Source organism: Chionomys nivalis, chromosome 1 (assembly GCF_950005125.1).
Source record: "Chionomys nivalis chromosome 1, mChiNiv1.1, whole genome shotgun sequence".
Taxonomy (NCBI): domain Eukaryota; kingdom Metazoa; phylum Chordata; class Mammalia; order Rodentia; family Cricetidae; genus Chionomys; species Chionomys nivalis.
In genome coordinates this window covers 16,451,405-16,473,216 of record NC_080086.1, presented here as the reverse complement: position 1 = coordinate 16,473,216, position 21,812 = coordinate 16,451,405, and the positions used below count along the sequence as shown (strand labels likewise).

The 21,812-nt window shown below is 41.6% G+C and overlaps 1 protein-coding gene across 1 annotated transcript in view; it reads right to left on the bottom strand.

Annotated features, from left to right (window-relative positions):
- Dusp16 (dual specificity phosphatase 16) overlaps positions 1-21,812 on the bottom strand; it is an 86,501-nt gene that overhangs the window by 39,604 nt on the left and 25,085 nt on the right. The window contains exons 2-3 of the mRNA XM_057771207.1: positions 8,099-8,676; positions 5,410-5,548 (exon numbers count right to left, since the gene is read on the bottom strand). Coding sequence (XP_057627190.1) covers positions 5,410-5,548; positions 8,099-8,326 — 367 coding nt within the window. The 5' untranslated portion in view covers positions 8,327-8,676. The remainder of the gene's footprint in view (positions 1-5,409; positions 5,549-8,098; positions 8,677-21,812) is intronic.

Here is a 21,812-nt window from a genome sequence, read left to right as displayed (position 1 = left end):
CAGAATTTGCCCTATGCTTGATTTCTATGAGGAGAAGGGGAAGGGGAGGGGGAGATGAAGGGGAGGGGAAGAGAGAGGAGAGGCTGCGAGTGCATGGGCCTATCCTCTCTCCACCCTTCCTTCTGGAAACAAGGGGATGATGAGAGTCAACCGGGGACCTTACATGTGAAGCACAAACGCTACTACTGCACTACAGCAAAGCTGCCCTTCTGCATCTACTCAGTGAGGAAAGGGAGCCGGGCACGACTACACCACCCATAATTCCAGCACTCAAGAGCCTGGGCAAGAAGACTGAGAGTGCCACACGCAGGCTGGGGCAGCACATGTGGGTAGGATATGAAGTGGAGGCAGGAGGATCCCGAGATGCGGATGTGGGTATATCTCAAGACTAACAACAACAACAACAAAAAAAAAAGCTGGGAAAAAAGAAACAGAATAGTATTGTTTATCTGTAGATTATCTTTTAACCTACTTGCTATCAAATTAATCCATTTCTGCATATACGTTAGTACAAAATGAAAGCCCGAGTTAAAGGAGCTTTTCTCCTATATTTATTCAGTTCTGTGAAATAAATCTAGCACTTAGATAAGGACAAGGACAAAAAGACTAAGATGATAAAGTGATCAACAGTGGGTAAGTAAAAGCCAAGAAAAAAGTTTGTTTTTTAAAGTTTTCTTAAGGTTAACAAAACCAAAAATAGCTGATCCATAAGTTAATGTTAGCGACTGATTATTATTGTCTTCTAGTTTGAAATGGTGACAGACTTCAAAAGGAACAGAAACAGATTTCACATGCACGATCTGATTCTCACAAAAATATTCTCAAAGTGGAGCATCTATTTTTTGATAGCTAGAAAAGAAAAAAAGCAAAAAAAACCTGTAAGTCCAGTTAAATGACTTTTTCTACAGACATCATCAGCCATGAATGGCAGAGCGAAAACATAGCCCCTGTTTTTCTCAGCTTCATGGACTGTGTCGAAAAAGATGTCAGGAACTTGGGAGGCAGTGCTAGCCTTGGCACCACGCCCGTCAGACGACCCTGAACCGCTTTTACTCGTCCAGTCTTGCTGTCGGCCTTTCAGCCCTTCCTTCTGTCAGCACCTAAGGCTTAGAGTAAAGGTGTCCTCAAACACTGAAATGGCTTGTTTGTACTCTCTTCGCCCCGCCTCTCTGTTCCTCACAAGCCTGAGTTTTATTTCTACAGATCAAACAGCAGAAATAAGCACTGGATCCAGTACAGAGCAGAGCAGCTGCATCCTGCTTGCTCTACCTTCAGCGACTTCTAAACCCACCTGACCCGGCACTCTCTTCCCATTCACCTAGCACTCCACACATCTAGGCAAAGTTTCTTACATGAAATGGGAATGAGGTGTTCTGACTCGGTCTGTCATAGGGTTGGTCCAGCTACCTAGACTGAACCCTCATTCTCCCTTGTAACCCAGTGAGAACCTCTCCCAAAGTCACATATGACTGATAACCTTTTCACAAAACAAAGGGATGCTCTTCAGCAAAGGGAATAAATAAAGGCCATATTATATTCCTCTCTCTGCCCAGACATATCACTCCTGTCTCCACCTCCCTAGTGTTGGAATCACCTTTTTGTGAGTTTTGTTTCTCTTTTAGGCAGATTTAATTTTGTGTAGCCCAGGGTGGCCTTGAACTCACAGAGATTCCTCTACCTCTGTCTCCGGAGTGCAGGGATTAAAGGTATGTGCCACCACTGTCTGGCTTCTGATGGAGGTGGGTCATCTTTCTATCTGTTGTTTCATTGGTTAAGTAATAAAGAAACTGCCTTGGCCCCTTTAATAGGACAGAAAATTAGGTAGGCGGAGTAAACAGACAGAATGCTGGGAGAAAGAAGCCGAGTGAAGGAGTCGCCATGATTCTCTCACTCCAGACAGACGCAGGTTAAGATCTTTCCTGGTAAGCCAGCTCGTGGTACTACACAGAATATTAGAAATGGGTTAGATCAATATGTAAGAGCTAGCCAATAAGAGGCTGTAGCTAATGGGCCAGGCAGTGATTAAAAGAATACAGTTTCCGTGTAATTATTTTGGGGCATAAGCTAGCCATGCGGGCGGCCGGGTACTGGGGACGCAGCCCTGTCGCTCTTATTACAACAGAGTGGCACCCAACGTGCTAATGAACTCCACGTAAAACCTGAGAGGGCTTGAAAAGGAGAGAGAGAGAATTTAACACAGCTTTTTGCTGTTTGTGGGTTGCGTGCGGCAAAGAAATTGTCCTGACTCAGCAACAGGAAAAAACTGGCTGTTTTAAAATGCCGGCTTTCTGGGCTGTGCCGCCATTGCGATCTCTGTCTGGCTCCTGCAGGAGACAGAGCTTTTGAATGGAGCATTTGGACTAAAGTGCTACGATTTGTTTGATGGCAACTAGACTCACTGTGTGCCTAAAAGGAAGTCATTTTGTGCTGCGGCTCAGAGGCACAAGCAGCTCCACCATGCTACTGGTGCAATGTGCAAGGATCAGAGGCACGAGCGGCTCCGCCATGTTGGACTGGGCGGGGCAAGCAGGCAGTACCTGTTTTTGACCTAGGAATGTCACAGCTTAGATTCTTAAGTGCTTAGCGATTTAAAAGCACAAAACAAAGTGCTCCTGGATAGTAAAAAAATTACAGATTCACAATAGAACTGATTCAGACACTGTTGGATGAATGTACGTAGGCTTGAGAGAGAAAAATATATATATATAAAGAATAAAGTTAATGTCTTAAAAAAAGGGTAAAGTCTTTAAAGAGACAGAGTACAGATAGTTATAGATTAAAAGAAATAAAGAAAAATAAGCCACGTAAAAATGGAAAATTCACAGAGAGTCTGGATTCTTTGTATTATTGTGTTTTCTTTAAAATTTTTGACTGTAAAGGAGCTAACTGCAGAGAGACATTTCATTATATGGGCTGCCAAGCTAAACCAGAATGGATATAAGGGTATTATGATTTCAGAATATGGGTCTAAGGATATGATGCTTTGGAGAGGGTCTTCTTTTGTTTTCACAGAGGATGAGACTCTGTGGATTGTGTCTATCCCGATATGGTATGATAGACCACGCCCTCCTGAAAGGTTGCTGTGAACATCTTCAGAAAATTACTTCACTCAACTGCCGACTGAGATGACCCTGACACACAGGTTACACCATGAAAGATCTGAATACAGCGCCCCCATTCAGCAGGAAGCAGTTTGGAAAGGAAAAACTGCGCCCATGTTCCCAAATATGGTTTATAAATGTTCTTTTACATTTAAAGGGGGATATGATATAGATATAAATAATTTGCATTGGTATGGATTATAAAGTCAATTTTGTTATGTGTATATGTATTTCTGATATTAAGGTATTGTGATTATGTAGTTCATTTAAAAATGTAATGTAAAATAGGAAATATAGGTTGTTAATGGATAATCATCAATAATAGTCAAGCTTGTAGTCATGTTAGTTAGATTTTCTAGATATATAGAGATATATTTCAGTTAGATAGACATTCTTCATATCTTTCAAAGACTGCAGAATATGGCATTTAAAATATTTTAATAACTTAGGGCATTTCATGACAATGAGACATGTCTGCTCCTGGCAGCACCAATCTACTTCAAGAGGAAGATGGGCACCGAAGAGGCTCCTTAAGGAGTTTGATAGCCATTTGGGCAAGAAACTGCTCTTGCCTGGACTGTTGCATAAACTGGACACAGAGAACCCGCAGAAAGAGGACTGCTGAACTTGCCTAAAGGTGAGATGGATTTTCGGGGTTCCTGATTCATGAAAGAGTCTGCGAGACATTCTGCAGGACACAGCAGATAGTGACTGAACTGTCTTTGAAATTTCCTGCTTGATGAAAATGTCTGCTGGATACTATGGGCCTGAAGGCTGAAGATGGATGCCCCAACAGTACAAAAGAACTTTGGGTGACTGTCCAGGCAGTGAGATGTCTCTGTCATTTCTAGAGTTTTGGATCTCTTGTTTACTTAGGTAATATTATATCCTTCTGGAGTCTTTGATGGAGTTGAAGAATGGATAGATAGTTATAGTTTTCCTTAGTTATGATAAGAGATAAAATAGATATAAATATTGTAACTGTAATTCTTGCTTGATAACTGTTTTGCTATATGTAATCTTACTATGTTAAAATGAAAGCCTTTTTTTGTTTAAACAGAAAAAGGGGAAATGATGGAGGTGGGTCATCTTTCTATCTGTTGTTTCATTGGTTAAGTAATAAAGAAACTGCCTTGGCCCCTTTAATAGGACAGAAAATTAGGTAGGCGGAGTAAACAGACAGAATGCTGGGAGAAAGAAGCCGAGTGAAGGAGTCGCCATGATTCTCTCACTCCAGACAGACGCAGGTTAAGATCTTTCCTGGTAAGCCAGCTCGTGGTACTACACAGAATATTAGAAATGGGTTAGATCAATATGTAAGAGCTAGCCAATAAGAGGCTGTAGCTAATGGGCCAGGCAGTGATTAAAAGAATACAGTTTCCGTGTAATTATTTTGGGGCATAAGCTAGCCATGCGGGCGGCCGGGTACTGGGGACGCAGCCCTGTCGCTCTTATTACAACAGGCTTCTATGGCTATCTAGTGGTTTAGCTTTGCACTCTGATCTTCTACAAGCCCCATGGAGAGCCAGTCTGCAACAAGTAAGCCAAGGATGAACAGTTTGTTCTAATTCCACGAGATGCACCTGCCACACTGCTCTTTCTTGGGGAGAGCAGTCCTTCCCATGTGCCTTACAAAATGACCCAGTTACTTAGCATTTATATATTGAAATCTTTTTCTAAGCATAAAATAGAAAAACAAAAATCACACACACACAAATACATAAGTAAATAAGTGTTTAAAATCTACATAATAATTTGAAGAAACAATCTGCACAATTCGTTCCTGATTTTATTATTCATATGCCCAAGAAGTCTCTGGAGTCTCTTTCAAGTGTTTGACACTGTAAGGCTGTGGCTCTGGCCACGGGGAGAGAATTCACAGAAGCCGAGATGTAGATCACTCAATGTTCTTACACAGCAGGGACACATAAAATCATCAGACAAAAGCAAGTGGCTCTGAGCTGGCCATATGTGACATTTCCAGCTAATAAAATGCCAAGAGGAATTTTAGCCTGACCAGATTACTCTGAGCCAGGGATGATGGCTCACACCTGTAATTCCAGTACTAGGAAGCTGAGGCAGAGAACTGCTTCAATCTTGAGGGCAACCTGGGCTACAAAGTGAGACCCTGCATCAAAATCAAACAAAAAACAAAGTAAAACACCACAGACTAATTTAATGTGGAGAAATAACAGTATCTAAGATCAATGGAACCATTCATCAAAAGCTGTAGTTCACTTTACACACCAGCTGTGGTACTGCGTCACACAACAACAAAGGCCAGGTCCTTTCGGCTGCACCCACTCACCTGCAAGCAGATGGACAGAGCTGAAGCTCTTCTCCAGTTTACCCAGGAGGACAGTGAGAAAGCAGTCTGACGACAGAGAGGCAACATCTTGGGAACTCTGGTCATAAACTACCACCTTCTGGTTGTAATCGACGTCAACCTAAAATGCAAATGGGAAGCTCATTAAGAAGGAAGGTGTGAGCCTCAGTCCCAGCACTTGGAAGGTGAAAGGAAGAATCAGGAGTCAAGGTCATGCTCACCTAACACAAATTCAAAGCCATTTTGGACTTCTTGTGACTGTCTCAAGGAGGGATTAGCGGGTGGGGTATGGTTTGAAAAAAATAATCTACTGGCTTTGTAAAAGCTCACATTTTACTGATTTTGAAACAATTAATGACTTGTTTTCAATTAATAACTTGAATAAAAGTTAGATTCAATTAATTTACTGGATATAATTAGCACAGAAGTGGTTAAGTGCTTATAAAAATGATTTTTTTGTCCAAAGGCAAAATTGATGCCACTTTTATGATGCGCTGAAAATTTGGTAAAAGGGTAAAGTTACAAATGATATAATTTGCAAAATAAAAATAACAATCCTTCACCTAAAGAAACATGTTAAACCAGGCAGTGGTGGTGCATGCCTTTAATCCTAGCACTCGGGAGGCAGAGGCAGGCGAATCTCTGTGAGTTTGAGGCCACCTTGGTCTAAAGAGTGAGTTCCAAAGCTCCAAAGCTACTGAGAAACCCTGTCTTGCTGTCTCTCTCTCTCTTTTTAACCCTGTCTCTTTAAAAAAAAAAAAATGAAGGAAAGAAGGGAGGGAGGGAGGGAGGGAGGGAGGGAGGGAGGGAGGGAGGGAGGGAGGGAGGGAGGAAGGAAGGAAGGAAGGAAGGAAGGAAGGAAGGAAGGAAGGAAGGAAGGAAGGAAGGAAGGAAGGAAGGAAGGAAGGAAGATTTGGACTGGGATTCACAGGCCTACCAGTCTAGCCTAAACTGCTGAATTCCAAGCTAGGAGGAAACTTCATCTCAGAAGGAGGTGGATTACATTTCCCAGGATAATAAATACCCAAGGTTTTCTTCTGACCTCCATGATGTGCATGCACATCACACACATGCACACACATGGTTCCTAGGTAACAAGAAAAAAAACCTATGTGCTACAAGATGCTGTTCATTAAAAGATGCACTTGTCAGGAGTTCAAGGCTATCCTTAGCCATATAGCAACTTTTTTTTTTTAAGATTTATTTATTTATTGTATATACAGTGTTCTGTCTGTCTCCTTGCTAGCCATATGAGGGCACCAGTCTCATTACAGATGGTTGTGAGCCACCATGTGGTTGCTGGGAATTGAACTCAGGACCTCTGGAAGAGCAGTCGGTGCTCTTTACCTCTGAGCCATCTCTCCAGCCCGCCATATAGCAACTTTGAGAACAACCTGAGCCATATAAAACTTTGTCTTAGAAAAACAAAAGGGGAGGGGGAGGAACAGCCCATGTATGCATAATACTTTATTATTCCAAGAATAATTATTTCCCAAACATAATGCCTCAACCAGTTTTACCACATATGAATGTTACTTCCACTTCTAATTATTAGTTCTTATTTCAGAGCACATGAAAAGAGTGACTTTCAGTGGATTTGGAGAAAGACAAAATGTTGTTTAAATTGATAAAACAATTTCATTGAGACATTAATACACAAATAAATACAGTATATGTCCAAATTACAATAAATTAACTATCATGTATAGTTTAAAATATTATTTTTTCTTCCCCTGTCATTTTTGAGACAGGATTTCACTATGTAGCCCAACCTTGCCTTGAACTTGTGGCAATCCTCCCCGTCAACCTCCCATGTTAGGATTACATATAGGCATAAGTCACAATGTCTGACTTAGTTTAAAATATTCTTAATGTGACAGTGTGATTGTTAATTTATTTTTAAGTATTGCAAGATTGCTAACATCTAAAAAGAAACCAAAATTTCCTCAAATTACTTTTTTTTTTCCAACTCCCATTTATTTGTTGGCTCTGGGGGCAATGTCATCTTTTCAATATGAAAAAAAAAGCAGGCAAGTTCAACACAAAAAAGAAGGGTAGGACCAAACCAGGAAGAAAACGGCAGAAGCAGAGACAGGTCCCAGACACCCCGGTGGCAGCACACCCTTCCAGGTTTGGAGGTCAAATGGACAGGGCGGTTTCTGGACAGCCAGAGACCAAGGCTCTGTTCCACTCCCACCTTAGAGAAAGAAGGAATACAGGGAAGACACCTCCAATGGCAGATTTGGCTCAGGACAGCTGGAGGTTATAAATGGAGATAATACTGTTAATCCCTCCCCTGAGGCAGAGAGATGAGGCGGAGAAAAGCCTGTCAATTGAAGAAGCCTCAGTGGATTCCCCTGTGGAAATGGCCTTGACTGGAAAACCCCGCCCCTCTTCCCAGTGACCTCTACCTGGCACCCTTCTTCCCTTCCTGATCTCCTTAGCTTTAGGATGGTGGCCACTATCTGGGTCTTTAGTAAGGGACTTGTTCTAGGCAGACTCTGGAGCAGAACTCAGGCTCCTGGGGAACATAATGGAAACAATGACAGTCATGAGAAATGGGTGCCAGAGGAAGCAGGGCAACACTCAGAATGGCAGAGTGTAAAAATGAAGCTTCAATTTCATTTCCTCAGTATGTCTATTTAATTTAAAAAGTCATAAAAGAATTTACCTTCTGTTTTGCAGAATGCTGGATAAGTTCTGTAATTAATACTTTGTCCTGTTGCAACCTTCGCTTCATCAGCTTGGAACAGTTGATATTAATGGCTTCCAAAATGTGGGATGTATTGTACTCCACAAATGGCCGGCTATCAATTAGCAGCACTTTTTCCGTTCCACTTTCCAGCAGAGCCACCAACCTCTCAGTAACAATTTGAGTTCCAATCATCTCATGGGCCATGACAACAATAAGTCCTCTTTTCCCACCTCGTTCTTTAATTTGCCCCAATGATGTAATGGTGGTTGCTCAAAGGCTCAGCCACTCCATTGTTAAGAATGTATGAGGTCAGGCTAGTGGTGACTGGCAACACAGAGTTAAACCCATGTCAGAAAGAGCCCTCCAGCTGAATGTCTCTCTCCTGTTGATGCGCTCTTGCACAGGACTCCTTCCACAAAGCAGCCCCTCACGTTTGATTCATAGAGATGACGGGAATAACCATCCACAACAAAAGATGCTTCAGGGCAGCCAGGGCATTACATCATCCTTTACCTTTGCTCCCTCACTCCACAGCTTCACACTGGACTGACAACCTATACGAAGAGAGAAAGAAAGACAGAAAACAAAACACGGGGTCAGAAAAATAAGAATGAGTATCAGATTAGAGAGTTGTGACTCATAATATTTACTTCATTAATCTAATTCCATACTTAATGCAAGCTGCATTTGAACAAACAAAAAGATCAAGTAGACATAGTTTCAAGAGGGAAAAGAGAGTATACTATTAATTCAGTTATAACCTCAAAATATAAAAACTTCAAGAAAACAATACATAGATTCATAATTATAATCACCTGAGATCCCAAACTAAATGATTTGTATGAAACTAAAGGGCTAAAAAAGGCAGGTCAAAGTATTACTATTCCAAATGGTTTTCTTGCATTTTATTTACATATGTCTAAAAACAAAAACAAAAAACCTACACAGAGCAACAGCAAAGATTTAGGTTAGCAATTCCATATTATTAGGAGAAAAAAAAATTTTCTCCTGGCTTAAGAATTCCTGTGCTGAGTGGACAGGTGCAAACAGTAGCCCCTCGAGAAGGGTCAGAAAGCAAGGCTCCACAAATTTCAGCTATGATGGAGGAAGGTCATTGGTTAAATAATAAAGAAACTGCTTGGCCCTCATGGGATAGAACATAGGTGGGTGGAGTAAACAGAACAGAATGCTGGGAGGAAGAGGAAGTGAGCTCAGATGCCATGCAGCTGCTCCCCAGGGCAGAAGCGATGAAGCTCCGACCTAGGATGGACGTAGGCTAGAATCTTCCCGGTAAGCGCACCTTGGGGTGCTACACACATTATTAGAAATGGGCTAGTCCAGGTGCGAGAGTTAGCCGAGAAGAGGCTAGATATAATGGGCCAAGCAGTGTTTAAAAGAATACAGTTTGTGTGTTGTTATTTCAGGGCATAAGCTAGCCAGGCAACCAGGAGCTGGGGTGGCAGGAACACAGCCCGCAGTCCCCACTACACAGCTACCCTTTAAGAAGAAAGGGATTAAAAAAAATGGCGGATGTGTTTGTCAACAGGACTGCAGAAGGCCTGTGATGTACACAGCTCTATGGCAGTTGGTTTCACAGCCATGGCCCTGGCCTATCTCCTTCCCAAGCCCATCTCTCCATCTCAAATTTGTTGACCTGTCATAGACTTCCCCTTCAGTTTTCATACCTCATTCTCAGGAGAATCATTGACTTCTAGACTTAGAAAATTTCTCTCTCTCTCTCTCTCTCTCTCTCTCTCTCTCTCTCTCTCTCTCACACACACACACACACACACACACACACACACACACACGTGTGGTGGTTGGAAAGAAAATGACCCCCACAGGGAGTGGCACTACTAGGAGGTGTGTCACTGTGGGGGCAGGCTTTGAGGTCGCAAGTCACACCCAGTGTGTCACAGCTGCTTTTGCTGCCTGCAGATCAAGATGTAGAATTCTTCTCCAGTACCATGTCTGCCTTCATGATGCCATGTCCCTCCAGGATGACAATGGACTGAACCTCTGAAACTGTAAGCAAGCTCGAATTAAATGTTTTCCTTTCTAAGAGTTGCTGTGGTCGTGGTGTCCCTTCAGAGCAACAGAAACCTTAACTAAGTCCCTTAACTTAGAACTTGAAGATAGCAGGCAGAGCCCTTAAAATGCTTCCCCTACCTCATCAAGCTCTTATAAGGAACCATTTCCTAAGTAACACTAAGTGAGGTTTAGTGTCCATAATATGGGTCAGGTCCTAGCTTTTCATATTCTGAGATTTGTATCTATCCTGGTCCATTTTCCTTACATGAGATATTCTCTGTCTAAAATGAGACATTTGCTGTTAGCAGTCAGCTTTTAGAGATGAGCATTTGGTGGGAATGGCTTATATTAATTTCTTCCACTCTTCTTGTAGATAAGATGCTCAATTTAACTTTAATTATAAGTAAAACCTTTCTTGTTCCAAGGACAATTTAAGATTATAAATAAATATTTGATTACCTGATTTCAGAACAAGATAGTAGAGATTTCAAACATCTTAAGGTCATATTCTCTCATCTTAAACTTAAATATCAAGCTTGGGGCATGGAGAAAAAGAGACCAGGCTATAAAGAGAAGTGGCCTGGAATTCACTGGTTTTGTAGCTTCTACAAAATGCAGATGCAGCAGTAACTCTTCTTTCTTAACAACTGCCTAATTTATCTAAAATTCATAAATGAAAGTGGCCACCATCAGAGAGAGGGAGGAGGAAAACTACTCCGGAAGGAAGCACTGGTGAAGCTGGGCATGCAGCACCTGTCTTTAATGCTAGGACTCAAGGGGCTGAAAAAGAAGGAATTTTGAATTCCAGGCCAGTCTGGGCTATGTAGTTAGAGTCTCTGTCTCAGACGCGGGAGGCAGCACTGATGAACAAAGCTCACTCGTGTCTGGAATCAAGAAGGCTCAGTAGTTGAGAACTCTAGCAGCTCTCACAGAGCCCATCTCTAACTCCACTCCCAGGCCATCCAAGGCCTTCTTCTGGCACCTTCTCAAGCACCAGGCGCACACATGGTGCACACACACATGTAGGCAAAACATTGATACACATAAGTATTTTCTTTTAAAAGAGACATCACTGAGTGATGAAAACAGAAGTAATTCCGCTCTCCTATAGTCCTTTCTCAGAGCCTGACAAAAAGGTCCCTGAGAAATCTTATTTTACAAATCCTACATTTAGTATATCGTATGTCCATGTCTTGTCTACTAACCTGCAACTTTCACTTCAATCAATTTTATTATATTTATTTTCAATATACTTTTATGTCAGTGAGGAATGAGAGTCACCTCTAAGTTCAAGTAAAGAAGCTAGAGCAAGAAATTTGTCTTGGCAATCAACAAACTTTGCAAAGTACCCAACATGTCCACAGGACTGAATACAGTCCTGACTGCTCAGTGACACAGATCAACCAAAGTCCTACACTGAGGAGTAGAACCAGAGCTTCTACTACTGGGTTACCCAGTTTTCTCTCTGGACTGGGGAAGAATGATGTGACTTGTGTACAAGGTGCCCAGAGAGCACAGAAAGCAGAAATCTGAGAACAAGAGCAAGCTGATTCCACCCACAGCACTGGGTCTCTGAGTGTGGTTGGCTCCTCTCAGTGATAAAAATCAGGATGAGACACAGCAGGGATCTGGGTTAGGAGATCAAGACAAAAGGAGAAGATAGCAAACACGCACAAGCTGAATCAGAAAATGCTCGTCTTTGCTCCCCTTCAGCAGACAGTTCTTCAGGCATGAAATGGCCCTAGCTGGCTGCTGCAGATACAGAAAGACTCTTGTCCTGACCAAGAAAGGATCTTTCTCTGCTCAGTCACTCTAACACGGGATATAACTTAAGCACAGGGACGAGAGTGAAGTACATTTGTACACATTTAGTACTGGGTCGAAGTCAGCTGGAGTCCTCTTGTCCCTTTACACCCAGATCTGATTTTCTGTAGTCCTAACTTGAATATGTGGCAGAAGCCTGACAAAGGGCTGGAGAGAGTGAGGTACTGATGACCTTAACCTCTTTTCTTTATCAATAGAAAAGTTTAACGAAATACTCACAGTCTGCTTCTACCCCACAGGCTGGGTATATCTGTGGATAGAGTGCACCTGCTTATCCAGCATGAGCTCGTACCCCAAGAGCCAGATGTGGAGCTACACACCAGTAATTCTAGCACTTCAGAAGTAGAGGCAAGAGAATCGGGAGTTCAAGGTCATGCTTAATGATATAGAAAACTTGAGGCCAACTTGTCTCAAAAATAATGATAAATGAAATACTTTAAAACTTCTCTTCAACTATTGTTCATTCTCAAGAATGCCAATACCTTGAGATCAGAGGTATATTTGTGGTGGCTTTGTTTTCAGACTTTTTTTTTTTTTTTGCTTAAAGTGGGATTGAAAAATGGCAAGCAAATAGTTCATTGTTTGCAAAACAATCCAACTAACTTCACTTCCATATTTCCTCCTTCTCTGTCTCATGTCTGTGGGTGACATGTCTGATGTGTCTGTGACTATGCCACAATCAGCATGCAGAGGTCAGAGGGCAACCCTTGGAGTTGGCTCTCTCCTCCCATTGCATGAGGGTCTGGAGACTGAAGCTCAGGTTGTTAGGCTTCTTGTACGGCAAATGCTTCTATTGGATAAGCCATCTTGACAACCCCCCTCAAAATTTCTACTCAAAGTTCAAGGAATATTCTTAAACTGAATCACATGAGCATAAATTCTTTTTCGTTTAATTTTTTTAAAACTCTCCACCCTTGTGACCCTGCTCCAAAAAAGAAGGAAAAAAAAGTCCAATTTGTCCTACAATATACTCACTCATGATCAAACTCCCAGTGGTCAGATCCTTCCCCACCTGCACCCCCACCAGAAGCCGTCAATTTTGGAGCTATACTCCAGCATCCTGATCACTAATTTTAAGAACTCTCTTTGATGGTTTTCAATCTAGGCTGTTACTTTTTGGAGGTGAGGGAGGATAGGGGTTGTCACAGAAGCCTTCTATGTCTCTCTTTCTCAACTGTGAGTTTGTAGTCAATACTACAAAAGTAGTTTCTTTGCCCTTTACAGTCAGCAGGAACATGAATCATGCACTTAGACATGGTTTTCGGCAATAGCATGGACTATGGACATCCACATGGTCTCCAGGGCCAGCATGTGCTACGAACCTCAACATGGTCTCTGGTGAGCACAGCACAGGCCATGGACACCATCATAACCCTTGGCGGCAGCACAGGCCAAAGGCATCAACATGGCCTCCTAGGCAACACAGGCCATAGATACCAATATGGTCCCCGGAGATAACCCAGCCCATAGACATCAACATGGCTTCAGGTGGCAACACAGAAAACAGACATCCGCCAGGCTCTCAGTGGTAACACAGGCCACAGACATCAACATGAACCCCAGCTGCAGCAGAACCAGGGACCCAGTCACGGCCCTATTGGCAGCACGGCCCTTCAAACACCAACATGGTTTCAGGCAGTAGCACAGACCACAGACATCCACATAACCTTCAAGTAAACTGACCACAGACATCAAAGAAGCCTCCAGCTGAGTCTAAATTCTTATAACCTACTACTTAGCCAAATTTTAAAGCTTTTACTTCCTTCTATTTTTAATAGCTATTTAAACAGTTGAAAAATCTAAAATTGCACGCATAACATGTCTACAAGTTGGATCTTGATGACGGTGTTACAAATTGTCACAATACTGAAACTTCTAACACTATCCTGAAGTTTTTAAAATGTGTTACGTAGTAGATGCTTCTCAACTGTTCTTTTTTTTTAACATGTAACTGGAGACCACTGTTCTTCCTAAGATTTTTTTAAAAATAAACACAGAAAACAAAAATGTTTTTTTCTCCTTTGTTCAGATAGTTCACCAACTATAGTTTTTATATCTTGCTTTTTCTTTCATTCACAAGACTAATAAAAAAATAAAACGTTTCATCTCATTAGAAACTGAACCAATCAATATACCCATGAGTCTTCCATATATACCATTTCAGAAATCTAAACGAAATATGTAGATAACAAACTTAAAAGACAATGCCTTCTTTCCCCTAGAACTATATCTGTTCAATTAGCTCTGTATCTAGGTACCTAACAAAGACAACTATGTTTTTGTTCCTGGAGATGTGATGTCAAGACAATGCCCTCTTTCCCTAGAACTATATCTGTTCAATTAGCTCTGTATCTAGGTACCTAACAACTAAAGACAACTATGTTTTGGTACTGGAGAAGTGATGTCATGGTTAAGAGCATTTGCTGCTCTTGTAGGGGACCTGAGTTCAGCTCCCAGCATCCACAAAGTGGTTCAAAGTTGCAGGGAAGTCAACAACTACTTCTGACCTTTGTGGATACCAGGCAAGCACATTGTATACACACATGCATTCAGCCAAAACACTCATACAAAAAAGGAGAAGCAAAGAGAAAAAAAAAGAGGAGGAAGGAGGAAAGCAGGCAGGCAAATTGACCTTTTTGTAGGCTGAGGAAATAGCTCAGTGGGTAAAGCGCTTCCTGTACAAGAATGAGGACCTGAGTTCAGAACCACAGCACCTACATAACACCAAACAGGTACTGTAATCCCACTGCTCCTTCAATAGGATGGAGGCAGACACAGGAGAATCCTCAGAAAATAACAGACCAGAAACCTAATGTATGCAATAGTGAACAAGAGATCCTGCCTCTTACAGTCTGAAAGGCAAGAATCCACACCTGAGGCCACCCTCCGACATCTGACGTGTCGTGGTGGCATGTGCACTGTACTCAGATACACCAACACACACATCATACACGTACACAAAGATTAAAAGATTAAGAAATACCATTCCTAGTATAATTTACATTTCATCAAATAATTTATGCTTTATATGCTGTGACATCTAGCATCAAACACTGTATAACTTACCCCTTAAATTTATAACTTTAGTTGTTTTATGTAATATATTTAATGTTTAGATTCATCAAAATTTACTCTATATCTAACTCTGAAATACATCAGTCAAACATACTACTGACTTTGTTGTGAGTGAGCACTGTAAGTGGAGTTTTATTAAAGGAACAATATAAAAATTAATTTTTAAAAAGCACCAACTATTTGCCTTTAACGTAATTAAGAAGAAGACATTTGGGTTGACTTTCCTCAGTACATGCAGCCAGCAGTGTATCCAACTCGACTCCCCCACCCCCACCCCGGTTCTAGGGATTTAACCCAGGGTCCTCATGTGCCCTAGGTAAGCATCTTCACCTCAGCTCTATTATCCTATTCTGGTTTGTTTTGTTTTGTTTGGGGTTTTTTGTTGTTGTTGTTGTTGTTGTTTTGGGGGGGTTGTTTGTTTTTTAAACTTTCTATTTTGAGAGGATCTTGTAAAGTTTTCCACACTAGTCTTGAACTTACTCTGTAGCCTAGGCAGTCTTGACCTTGCAATTCTCCTGCCTCAACCTCCACAGAGGTTGTAGCTCTGTAGCCCCAGATCTTGCTGGGACCTCCCCACCCCCAGATTATTATTAAATGAGTCTACTAAACATTTTCTTAGATGAAGCATTTTTCTCTTAAACTTTCCAATAACATGACCATGATTCCAAGGTCAGTCAAATGAGGACATAAGCAACTGCAAAAATAGAAAGTTCCAGGTGCTAGAGAGATGCTCAATGGTTAAGAGCACTGAATGCTCTTTCGAAGGACCCGGATTCAATTTCCAGAACTTACATGGCAGCTCACAACTATCTGTAACTATCTGTAACTCCAGTTCTTCTGACACTCTTACACACATATGCAGGCAAAACACAACTGCACATAAAATAAATTACAAGAAATTCCCTTTTTCCTTCTACTCGTGATGACAATAAGGTCTGCTACTGGACACTGCTGCCCTGAACTCACCCACATGGCCTAAGACAAGCAGGGTAAGAAAGGAGGCCCCACAAACACTTCAAAATGGCATCTGGAAAGTGAGAAGGCAGAGCGGTTGGGTTCTTGCTCTACATTCAAATGCACATTTTAAGTATTTCCTTTACAAAGGGAAATGCTCAAGGAAGGGAGAGCATCCCTATGCCTAACAGTGCTTCTAAGACCTATTCTTGAAGAAAAAGATTCAGTCTTGTTTGTGGGACTAGAGTTCAACTTCAAATTCTCAGCAAGTCATGGGAGAAGGTTAGAATCAGGTGAGAAGTCTATTAAACTAGGCTTAATTTCCTCTCCCCCACCTACAAAAATCGACGAAACAGACTACAAAATAAAAGAGACTTTGAGGGGAGTTCTAAATGGATGCTCATAACAGGAATCGGCAGAGTCTACAGGGAGGACTGGACTTGCTGCCGGGAAGCCGGCAAGAACACCTTAGGCTTTGACTGTTGTAGGTGGAGTTCAGAGAACTGACAGATGGCTGAGTGTGTGGTTTAATAGCAGAGCGAGGCCCTGAACCAACCCCCAACACTGTCAGTATAAAAATTCTAAAAACAAAACCAAAAACCTGACGGAAATTTAGAGATCTCATGTTAGTAAATATGTTCAATTAAAACCCACCCTAACCAAAACAGCCTTGAACTTAACATGTTTTGCCCACATTTTCTTATCCCAAACCAGAAGACAAACACTGACACGCGATAGTATCAGAAGAGACTGCTTGAAGCAGCTCTACCTAGACAACCAGCGATGACATGGAGACAAAAGCACGGTAAAGCCCAGCCTCCCACTGACAGGCAGCACTGCTAAAAGTGGTCACCACGTTCAGGCTGTTTTCACGTTTCCTGAGAACCACAGAGGAGGTGGAACAGCAGCTCACTTTCAAAGATTAACTCTCCTTTGAGACATGGCCAGATCTGAGGAGCCTTAAAGAGTTTCTGCTAGCCAGGAGCAGCATACTCTTGGGACTGGCTCAGCAGGAGCTTATGTCTTTCTCCTCAGCATTGTTTCCTGTTTGCTTAGCTGACCTGGGTCAACAGGTAGTTTTCCGTTCCCTGACCCACCTGAGCCCGATCCTTCCCACACTACCTTCCCCTTTCCTCCATTACCCACGCTCCTGCACCCACCACTCCCTCACGGATCCACAGCTCACGCTTCCTCCTAGCACCCTGAAAACGTAAGGTCCTGCCCACTAGAAGAGGAGCCTGGATATGGGGTGGTCATCTGAGAAAGGGAATGCAAGGATCCCTAGGAGGGAGCCACCAGGCAAGAGGAAAAGGTTTACTCTGAGAGCACAGAAAATGTTCTGGAAGGCTTTTCATGATAAAGATAAGCTGGTGGTGAGGAGAGATTTACAAGTTAGAGTCAAGGGAGACTAATGTGTACATCCTGGTACTCCCGAGCATCTCCCAGACAGGTTGTAAATAAGTCAATTAGTGATTACTGGACACCTAAAATGTGCCAGATACTGCATTGAAAATGCAGCAATAAATGATAACTGTTCGTTACAAATTATAAATGTAAATGTATTACCTAGTTATATATTATGCAAGTAAAAAATTCTTGCCATCTTAGAATTTAGTACTGGGGTGCTGAATTAGTCATTTTTCCATTACTCTAAGAAAATCTGGCTGGGTGGCACACACCTTTAATCCCAGCACTTGGGAGGCAGAGACAGGCAGATCTCTGTGAGTTCATGGCCAGCCTGGTCTACAATGAGTTCCAGCACAGTCAGAGCTGTTATATAAAGAACCTGTCTTGAAAAACCAAAACCAAACGACTGAAAAAACCTACTGAAACAATTAACTCATTAGAAGAAAATATTGTGTATTTATATGCATGTCTATGCTTATGTGCCAGGGGTCAACTTTAGGTGCCATTCATCAGATGCTATTCACTTTGTTTTTGAGACAGGAGCTCTCACTGCAACCAGGGGTCAACTTTAGGTGCCATTCATCAGATGCTATTCACTTTGTTTTTTTGAAACAGGGGCTCTCACTGCAACCTAAGGCTTGTAAATTAGGATAGACTGGCCAACCAGAAACCCCAGGGATCTTCTTGTCTTTGCCTTCCCAGAGCTGGGATTATAAGTACCATCTTTCCCAATATTTATTATTATTGTTTAAAACAATTTTTAAGTTTAAATATATTTTGATCATATTCTTCCCCTCCTCCAACTCCTTTCAGATACTTCCCCCCCACACCTACCCAACTTTAAGTTCTTTCTCAAAACAAAACCTAATATAACAAAATCCCCCCCCAATCACCAGACACACAAAACCCCTACCAAACTGTAGGTAAATAAAAGTCCCCCCCCCACACACACACACACCAAAAAAAAAAAAAAAAAAAAAAAAAAAAAAAAAAAACCACTGTGGAATTCCTTATATGATTCCTTATTAACCCCTGAACATGAGGTCTGTCCTGGAGTGGTTGATACACCCAGTGTCACTCTATTAAAGAAAACTGATTTTCCCTCTCCCAGCAGGGATAAGTGACTATTTAGTTGTTAAATTTTACCCTAGTGGCTAGATTTTCATTCACTCATTCATTTAAAAAAAAAATAAATAAGATAAAACAAAAACTATCACATTGAAGTTGGAGAGGCAGGTGGGTTTCTGTAAGGTCAAAGCTAACCTGGTCTACAAGGCTAGTTCCAGGACAACCAAGGTACACAGAGAAACTCTGCCTCAAAAAACAAAAAGCAAATACAAGATTCAGAAACCCACTCACATTCACACACTCAGGAATCCCGTAAACACTGAAGTGGAAGCTGTAACACATGCACAGAGGACCCGCTGAAGACCTGTGCAGGCCTGAGTCCATGGGAGCTGTGCTTGCACTGATTTAAAGACTTTGTTTCCTTGGTGTCCTCCATCCCTCTGGCTCTTGGGCTCTTTTTGCCTCCTCTGCTGCAGGGGCTGGGGAGTAGGAGGTGGGAGGGATTTGACGGAGACATCCCATTTAGAGCTGAGTGTTGCAAGGTCTCTCAGTCTGCATAATGTCTGGCAACAACATATCCAGCATTTTATGTGGGTGCTGAGTGTTGATTTCAGGTCCTCTGCTTGCATGGCAAGTGGTTTACTGACTGTACCATTTCTCCAGTTCCTAAAAAAGCTATCTGGCTCAGAGTTTTGGAAACTCCAGTCCAAAACTGAGCAGATCCATTGCTCTGGGTACTTCTTGTGGGCATGTCAAACAGCAATGCGCAAGAATGTGAGGTTAGGCAAACTTCTCACATAGCAAACCTGAATGCAAAAAGAAGCTGGGGCCCCACAATCCCTTTTGAAGGCATGCCTCTTGTAACCTAAAATTTTTCCACCAAGATCTTACATCCGAATGGTTCTACTACCTCCCAAAAATATTAACTTGGGGACTAAGTCATTAACAGATGAGCCTTTGGGAGGAAATTCAAAATGCAAATTCTAGGAGGTACATATAATAGGCAAAATAAAATATATGGTAGTAGGAAGTCTATGGAGAAAAACTAAAGCAGAGGTAAGAGGGGAGAGATGCTCAGGCTGACCAGAGCCTTCCTCTGAAGGGATCACCAAAATAAAATCATGAAGGAGGTGAGAAAGCAAGTTAAGAGGATTTGCAGCTCTGCGCCAAAAGCTTAATTGAAAATAATGAAGACAATGACCAAAATAATCCTGAATTAGGCAAATTCTAATAAAAGATATAGCAGATACTCAGTCTTTCTTCAAAACTATGGCTGTATTTACTGGAAATGACACATTTCCAGAGAACTAAGATTTCAACTTTAATGTGAAATATATACAAGAATGTATGTAGGTGAATCCACACACATACTAAAACTGAAAGCATTTTCTTCCTTTAGTACCACAAAGGAAGGCGCTGTGGTTCCTAAATTAATGTATGTCTTAGCCAAGAAATAAAGAAATTGTACAAGAAAGATTACAAGTTTGCACAGTACACAGCTTCTAAGAACACAAATGTTTATATATAGTCAGAGTCTTGAGGGTTTTTTGTTTTTGTTTTTTCTTGTTGCTTTTGACAAGGAATGGAGTAAAATTTAACAGACACTGAGCAGGATAGACATATGAAAAGTCTATATAAGAAAAACTTTTAAAAATCTCTTCAGTAAAATAGAAATGTTTTCAAGATGTCCTTGTTGTCAAAGGATGGATCAAGTAACTCAAGAACTTGTATTCAAGGGGTTGGTAACAGTAACTTCAGAATCTCTATCTGTATGTAGCACCTTTGGCCAATTCACCATAACAAAATCCACTGTGAGAAAGACAGGCATGCTTCGCTGATGGAAAAGCTAAATTGCCACCATGTACTAAGACAGGGCAAACGTGAACACCCTAGAAGTAGTCTAAGAGAAGAGAGACTCTCAGAGTGCCGGCAGCCCTAGGAGCAAGCCGTGAGATGTAGTGTGGTGGCACACGCCTGAGTCCAGCACTTAGACGGTACAGACAGGAGAATTAGGTACTCAAAAGTCATCCCTGGCTATGAAGGGAGTTTGAGGCCATTCTAGATACACATGAACTTGCCTTAAAAAAAAAAAAAAAAAAAGGAAAGCATTAGCAAATGACATTACACACACACACCTACCTTGCTATATTTCTTAGCAAGACTGACTTAAAAAAAAAAGTCAGTGGTGAGTGGACAAACTGGAAGATGAACTAATACAATATATGAAAGTTGATGTCAGCCCTCAAGGGGTAAAAGCCTAGCTGTAGCTTCAGAAAAGAACTTTTTTGTAGGTAGAGTATTTGCCCAACATGCTCAAGGATCTCAAGAAACAATACACAAACACATACACACACATGCACATACTCACAAATTCTTTTAAATGTCTAAACAAATGTGAAAACTAAACTTTAATGTGTATGTTTGTATGTGTGCAAGTGTTTGTGTGTGAGCACACATGTGTGTGTTTGCTAGGGCCTGAACCTTATGAATGTAAACACTGTCTACAGCACTGAGTTTTATCTCAGCTGCCCGGAAAAGTAAAGGTTAAAGTAAATACTTGTGACTAGAAACTTGAATTATAAAGCACATCAATCAGTTGGGGTATACTTTTAATAAAGCACTAATACTCTTAAAATGTATTTCGAGTGTTAAAAGTTTCCAAAGCAAAGCTGCTTAAACAAATCACAAATGTAATAGAGTATGACTTTTCATTCCTCACCAAAAAGGTGCAAATTCTCCTGGCAAAGTAAAGCTAGGCTTAGGTCACCATTGTCAGCTCCTAAGCAGACAAGCACAACAAGGCTCGAACACATTCCAGGCATGGCCTTCAAGCACAGACCACACCTGCTTCCAAGGCCCTGGGGCTAAAAATAATTCTGGAGCCTCAAAAATGGGAGACCAGCCAGGCCCAGGGGTAACTGCTGGCCCCTTGCTCAGCTCCACTCAGGGAAAGCAGGAGCTATAAAACAGTTAAAACACACACACACACACACACACACACACACACACACTTCCTTCTCTAAGTTTCTGTGCCAAGCACCCACAACTCAGGCCAGCTCAGTTTCTTTGCAGCTTCCAAACAAAACTAATCCTTGAAAAAATAAATAAAAATGAGATTTCATGATGTATTGTTTTTTAAAGAAAAAAAAATTGGACAGGACTCAGAAGACCTTGTTCCTCATTTCAACTTTACCAAAATGCTCAGTGGCCACCCAGAACATGCCACTGCACTCTCCTAAGCCATGTTAGTACACTCTGTAGAGTAACATCTGACATGACTTCACTAACAGAAAGACACCACTGTGAACATCTTATGATCTAGAAAGAGCCA